Source organism: Eutrema salsugineum, unplaced genomic scaffold (genome assembly GCF_000478725.1).
Source record: "Eutrema salsugineum unplaced genomic scaffold, Eutsalg1_0 scaffold_2, whole genome shotgun sequence".
NCBI lineage: Eukaryota > Viridiplantae > Streptophyta > Magnoliopsida > Brassicales > Brassicaceae > Eutrema > Eutrema salsugineum.
The window spans coordinates 18845015-18851983 of NW_006256829.1; the positions used below are offsets into that span (position 1 = coordinate 18845015).

The 6969-nt window shown below is 45.4% G+C and overlaps 1 protein-coding gene across 1 annotated transcript; it reads left to right on the forward strand.

Annotated features, from left to right (window-relative positions):
- The first annotated feature begins 2692 nt into the window (after positions 1-2692).
- Positions 2693-4926, forward strand: LOC112086646 (uncharacterized protein At3g60930, chloroplastic-like). The gene is made up of 4 exons (XM_024155617.1): positions 2693-2897; positions 2943-3581; positions 3645-4417; positions 4489-4926. The coding sequence occupies exons 1-4, from the start codon at positions 2693-2695 to the stop codon at positions 4924-4926; spliced, it is 2055 nt and encodes a 684-aa protein (XP_024011385.1).
- Positions 4927-6969: the final 2043 nt, after the last annotated feature.

The following is a 6969-nucleotide window of genomic DNA, read 5'->3' on the forward strand; positions in this document are numbered from 1 at the left end:
CGTCCGATCATTCCCAACGTTTAATGCAATTGGTTTGGAGACAATCCAACGGTTATATCTTCAGATATTCGTGAGGCACTAAAGACAGAAAATGCAGTCTCGAAAGAGAGCATAGACCACGACCGCGACCAGACCATGATTCCCCGCGTTCAGGACCGCCGCGACCGCGGCCAGACATTGTTGATGTCCGTTAGTGACCTAATTGAATCCCAAGTTCAGCCTACTACTTATTCTTCAAACCCTAGACATCTCCAACGAATTAAGAAGGCCATATATACTCGTTTTAGGTCATTCTAATGACCAAGTCGTGGAGAGAGAGAAGAGAAGAGGGCCGCACACCTCGGAGTTGCCGTCTTCTGGAGAAGAAGGAGTCGCCGAAGGAGCCAGCATCGATCTCCATCTTCATCCTTGTTCTTTGTTTTTTACCTTTCTCCTATTTAATTTCCGGCAAACTATAATACTTCTGTGATGTTCTTATACACTATGATTGAATAATTTACTTGTTGGGTTTTAAGGGATTTTTCAAAGGGATTCATGGATTGATTTCTGGTTTGTTAGATTAAGGTTTATCTTTAGAATTCTTCGTCTAAATTTGCGTTTCGTTTATGTGGCTTGGATCGACCATCTAGCTACTGCGATTAGATTGATTTACTCACCGAAAGTGTTGTCTAATTGATTAACCTTATTTAGATGAACAAATTCTCTTACACGGTGTGAGTCGATCTAAAGAGTTATGTGAAATTATCAAACTAATTTGTCTAGACACTTAGAGAACTGAATGGGAGTGAATTGATTTGTGATTAATACTCCATGAGTAGGTTAGTCTGAGTTTGATTTCAAGAACATATTTAAAAAAAAATCTATGTTTAATTCTCTTGTTAGCTAGTCTATGATTTCCCGGCGAATTCTCTAACGCCCAATGTGTGAGCCAAAACTCGCACAACCAGAAATTTGTTTAAGAAAAACTAAGGGATCAGAAACTTCTAGGGTTTATCGTCAAGAACAGTAAGATCGAAATAAAGTTTTTCTTGCTGTAAAAGTGTTTAGCTCTTATTGCTTAGGGTTGTAAAAGTTACAGAATGAATTGTATACATCGTCTATTTATACTAATTCTCAGAACCGCCTAGCCGAGAATTTCGGGAGAGATTTTGGGAATATTTTCCTTATCGCCTCGTGCGGCTCACCGCCTTTGTATTTCACCTAGGGTTTCTATGGGCTTTGTCTTTCAAGGCCTAGGTTCGGCCCATCAAAACTTCTCCACGGCTAGGCCCACTTGTCATTCGAATCGCGACGTGATTTGGTCCACCTCACCGAGGCGCGGCTCGGCCCATTTCTTACGATACAGCTCGGTCCACCTGCTTTCTTGCACAGCTCGGCCCACTGGACATCCTTCCTGCGGCTCGGCCTACTTGTTCCTCTTCACGGCTCGGCCCATCTTTGCACGGCGTGGCCCATCTTTCCTTATTCACGGCTCGGCCCATCTGCCTTTCTCCACGGCTCTCCCACTTATCTTTCTCCACGGCTCTCCCACTTGTCTTGGTGAGCGCAGCTCGGCTAATTTGTCTTTCTTCCATACTTAGTCATTTCGAGATGGTTTTATCCGCTTGGGGTGAAAACCGACCCCAACAGTTAGCCCCCCAGCTCGTCAGTTTCGGAGGCGAGAATGACGAGGTCCATTACTCCTGACTGTAGGATAAACCATCGAGTCGAGCTGTTACGACTTAAGCCAAAAGATGCCGCGGCGTTCCCAAGGAGTGTCGAGGATACCGAGGCATTTCAAGAAGGTGCTGAGGATGCAGAGGCAAGTTAAGGACGAGGCGATTCTGTTTAGTAGTGGCGAGCCGTGATGAGGCGTTTTGAGAAGGTTCAGTCGAGCCGAATAAACGGCGAGACGTTTCGAGAGAAAGTTGGTGCCAAGCCGTTTCGTTAACGAGGAGGCGTTTCAAGAGAGAGTTAATACCGAGCCGTTTGTTAACTGCGAGGCGTTTCAAGAGAGAGTTAATGCCTAGCCGTTTTGTTAACGACGAGGCGCTTCAAGAGAGAGTTAGTGCCGAGCCGTTTCGTTAATGACGAGGCGCTTCAAGAGAGAGTTAATGCCGAGCCGTTTCGTTAACGACGAGGCGCTTCAAGAGAGAGTTAATGCCGAGCTGTTTCGTTAACGACGAGGCGCTTCAAGAGGGAGTTAATGCCGAGCCGTTTTGTTAACGACGAGGCGCTTCAAGAGAGAGTTAATGCCGAGCAGTTTCGTTAACGACGAGGCGCTTCAAGAGAGAGTTAATGCCGAGCCGTTTCGTTAACGACGAGGAGCTTACTTGGGTAAGATATCGGCTGAAAACTTGGGTATCCCAACTGTTTGTCTTCCGAGAGAAAATTCCTGATCTATTGGCGCGTGCCACCGATGCAGTTCGGGCTAGCTAATTCACCGCGGATCCCACGCGCTGTTGGACGGTTTCCCGAGGTTTACACAGAATTCATGCGCTTCGGTTTTCCTATAAATAGGTGAGCTCCTTCATTCTTCCTCATTATCTTCAGACTCACTTGTTTTCACTAAAGGTAGCTCTCCCTTCTCTCTTCTTTCTCTCTCTAGTTTATTTATTTTTCGGCTAGGGTTTCCGAGGTCTCCGCCGTTCCAGATCTTTTTCCGGCGGAGGTTCGCAGAGTCGTGCTGTAATTCCTGTATAAGTTGTAAATTATGTCGAGCCGCTCCGACGATTCGCTGGATTCACTCTTTCATTACGAGCCGAGCCGCGTAGATGCCGAGGCGAGAGGTACAACAGAATCCTCCGAGGTGTCTGTTTCACCGAGCCCTTCCAATCGTTCATCTGAAGAGGCGTCAAATCATGCAAATCCGTTAGATGTCGGCTCTCCAGATGACGAGCCGTCGGTTTCGACGAGCCGTCCCTAGGATCCTGTTCCTGATGAAGATATTCATCGCGCCGCAGTCAAAGCCGAGGAAGAGGCATTTCCCTTTGACCTATTCGAGGCGAAGCGTGAGTTGGAATGTCTCATGGCGTCCCGAGGCGCTTCCACATCTGGGCGAGGGCCACGAGTTAAGAGACAAAAACCTGACCCGCCTGGCTCTACGCTTTGCTCCCTTGAGTCGCTCGAGGCGTTGAGGCATCGCTTCGGGATATCCGAGGCGGTGGAGTCTGTCGTTCCAGAGAAGAGCGACCGAGCCGACAAGCCTCCAGAGAATCACTTCACTCTGTACGAGGCGTTCTTCGAGCTTTGCTTTCTCTGGTTCCTGATCCCCGGAGTGATACTCGAATATCTCTGGAAACACGGGATCTCGATTGGGCAAATCATGCCGAGGGGATTACGGCATATGATTGGCATCTTAGTTCGAAGCTTTGAATGCGGGCTTGATATCGAGCTGCATCACCTGCTGAACTTGCTGGAAATCAGGAAAGCTCCGAAAGGAAATAGATTCTATATTTCCAACAAGGCGAAGCGACGGATCATAGGCGGTTTTCCCAGCAAGGATCAGTTTTGGACTGAACGCTTCTTCTACATCTTGGTGAACGAGGCATCAGTTGGCGAGGATTACGTTCAAAGAACCAAGACTGCCTGGGGACCACATGGTAGCCTCGGCTCGGAACTTTTTTTGGTATCCTTTTCCCTTACTTTTTTGCTTTGTTTTGCAGTTCGGAACATTCTTCCCCCGATTCCCGACGACCTCTTTGTTGTTCAAGATTCTCTTTCGGCTCGGAAGGTCAATTGGAGGAAGAATTTCACCCTCGAGAGAGTACAGAAAGCCCGAGCTATCCTTGCCGGAGTCCCTGTCAGCTCTTCATCTTCCAGCTCCTCAAGAGATACACGAGAAAAAATGGTGATAATCGCTCTGAGAGATAGGAAGAGGCGTGGAGAAGAAGAGGCCGCGAGACGAGCTGCCGAGGCGGCTCAAGCGCAGAACGAGGCGGTTCAAGCGCAGACCGAGGCCATCCCTCAACCCGACCCGCCAAGCCAGGAAGGAGACAAAACGGTCCGAGCCGTAGAGGCCAACACTGCCGAGGCGGCCGAGAAAGATGCAGCGCCCGAGGTGGAAACGGGCGAAATTATTCCCAAGGCGTCCGGGGATGATTCGGCGGTGCGGAGCAAAACCCCTTCGAACTCCGCCATTTTGGCCCTCCCGAAGTCGACGAGGCCCCCGACTTCAGTTGTTCAGAAACATGACCCCAGCCGAAAATGTTCGGCCGCTGACAAGGGGAAGGGCGTTGCTGTTCAGAAAGATGAGCCGTCCAAGAAGAGGCGGAAGCCGACGCACGGAGACTCCGCTGCGCGCAAGTTGGTCGTCGACGACCCCGACGCCTCTGCCGTTATGTTCTCGCGTGTAAATAACGCGAACACGCGTCTTCCTCCTCCGGAGAAGCTGAGGAGGCCGAGGTCGTACGGCACGATGGCACAGCGCGGTACCAAGGTACAATCTATTTGCTTTCCTTTATTTTTGCGAATTTTACTAAGTGTTTAACGCGAGTTTGTTCTTTGCAGTTTGTAGCGGCCATTAACGACCTGATGGCCGAGTACGAGGCAGACCTGTCTAAGGTCGAACGTCGCTTGGACGAGGCCCGAAATGAGACCGCGGCGTCAAAGGTGAAGCTGGAAGAGGCTCAGAACGAAGCCGCTGCGGCAAAGGGGAAACTGGACGAGGCGATGGCCAGGGCGTCCAGGCTGGAAGAGGAGAAGATTGTTTTGCGCGCCAATGTTGACAAGGTCTCCGCCTCAGTCATTCGCCTCGAGGAGGCGAGGAGAGCTAAAAGCGCTGAGGTGGCGATGCTTAAGAGGCGTATTGAAGCCAAGGACGCCTTGTTCGATGCCAAGGTCAAGCGGGCGAAAAAGGAGGCGAGGCAAGAGCTTACGGCTAAGTTTCATGAAACGCCTCGGCAAGGTGGAGGAGGGTTTGGCCAAGCTCGAGAAGGCCAAAAATGACGAGAACGATCTGGGGCAGATCAAGGGAAATCTTGCGATGATTGCCGACCTGAAGAAGCCAGACGCCCCAACGCTCGATGACGAGGAGGCGAAGCTGAAAAGCTGGGAGAGTGAATATGCCGACGACGAGGCGTACGAGCGTATTGCCTCCGAGATCCGAGGCGAGCTGGTTTTCTCTCCCGTATCGCCGGACTCGGTAGACACCAGCATTGGCAACGAGCCGCTTGAAGAAACAGCGGCCAACCTGGGTGTCGTTGATCCGACCGGATCGAACGCGGGGACACCGGCCCTCTCGAACCTCCTTGCCGAGCGCGAGACGCAGTCCGCGGCCTGATACTCTCTGCTTTCCCTCACCCTTTATTGCATATGTTCTTTTTTTGTACTTAGGTTTTTTGATGATTCACTTTTGGAACTTGTTATGTAATCGGTGCCTGGATGGCTTTATCCACTTGACTTTTATTTTTGCTTTATGGATATATTGTATTCTCCTTAGCCGTTTTCGGATTCACTTGTTTCTAACGATCCGTGTAAATGTTTACGAAAACTGTTGGCTTAGAAAATTGTCAAGGATGAAGATTGTTGTGTCGAGAATGATTTTGATTGCTTCCTTAGCCGAACTTTTCGAAATTGATAGAAATACGGGCTAAGGGGTGAGTTGTTTAAGGATCTCTTTTGGGTTCTTAATCCCGAGCTGGGAGTTAGTTTTGTGGAGTGTCTTTTGTTTTAGGTGATGCTGGAAAGTTTTTAAATGATAACATCAAGGCAACTTTTGTTGGCAATGACGCTAGAATGGTTTCTTCTTTTTTATTAGTTGCCTAGAAGGGTGAGAGAATTATCGTAAGCTTACGATCGTATATAAAGCCGTGGTTTTTAGGGTTTTAAACGATTATATCTATGATGCACATATTTTTTCCTTTTTATTAGTAAATAATAATAATTCCTATTAAAGATAAATCCTAGAATAACTAAAATGTATAGATCACGATTTTATGTTAAATTATTTTATTTTCAAATATGTATATTTTCTTATTTGAGTATATACATATCAGCGATTAAGAAGAAGTGTTCCAAATCAATACAATTTATTTAGGAAAGTTTTATTTATTTATGAATAACTACCAAGAACTACAAAATTGATGAAGTAAAATGACTATTATTAAAATGCAAATTTTCTCAATTTATACAGGCATTTCTAGAAGTACAACTAATTTAAGAGATAATTTTTTAAAGATAATTACCGGGTTTTACAGAAATCATTAGCACATAACTATATGCGATTTAAATTTATATTTATCTTTAATTAATTTGTTTAATAAATATTAGTTACTACAATTATTTGGAAGAATTAATTTTCATTTATATATAAAAAAATAACATTATTTAGTTATTTTGACTGCGGATGTGACGATTATGTGGTTAAACCTATTCTGTAAAACATCTTAATATATAGAGATATTTACACGATGTGGCTCTTTTTCAGTTAATATTTACAGTTTATGACACTTTGCATTTAAGTAGCACTTTCATTTATTTTTTCTTGTGAAAATACAACATGCTCCTTTTCAGAAAATCATTTGACCACCTTAACCGATTATGATATAATTTCTTTAACCCTGATTCTAAATTAACATTGGTCTTCTTCTTTTTTCGTTCCTTTTTTTCTTCTTCTTTTCTTCTTTTCTCTGTTACTTTCAATTTTCTGTCATCTTTTTTCACCAACATCTGCAACTCAGGAAAAATAAAAACCAGATTTGAATTGCAGAGCCACCAGAAAATTCAACTGTATTTCTTGGTCAGAATCTGTTCTTCACCAATCTCTGCTACTTCCTTCTTCTTCTTCTCTCTTTGTTCCCTTTTCTTTCTCTTCTCCACCTTGTTCTCTTCCTTAAGTTGGATCTTCATTTCTTTTTATGATTAATATGAGCCAACAATATATTTTTTGTGTGTGTATGTTTACAGGTACCATGATTAAAACAAGTCTACACATGGATCTAATCTATACCCATTTTCTGTTTTTTTTTGTTGAATCTAGATTGTTCTTTC

Bases quoted from the DNA above. Each gene is read 5' to 3' on its own strand.
- LOC112086646 (XM_024155617.1), top strand. From the start codon at position 2,693: ATGTCGAGCCGCTCCGACGATTCGCTGGATTCACTCTTTCATTACGAG. The intron at 2,898-2,942 runs GTCCCTAGGATC...ATCGCGCCGCAG, and splicing joins GCCGTCGGTTTCGACGAGCC to TCAAAGCCGAGGAAGAGGCA. The intron at 4,418-4,488 runs GTACAATCTATT...TGTTCTTTGCAG, and splicing joins TGGCACAGCGCGGTACCAAG to TTTGTAGCGGCCATTAACGA.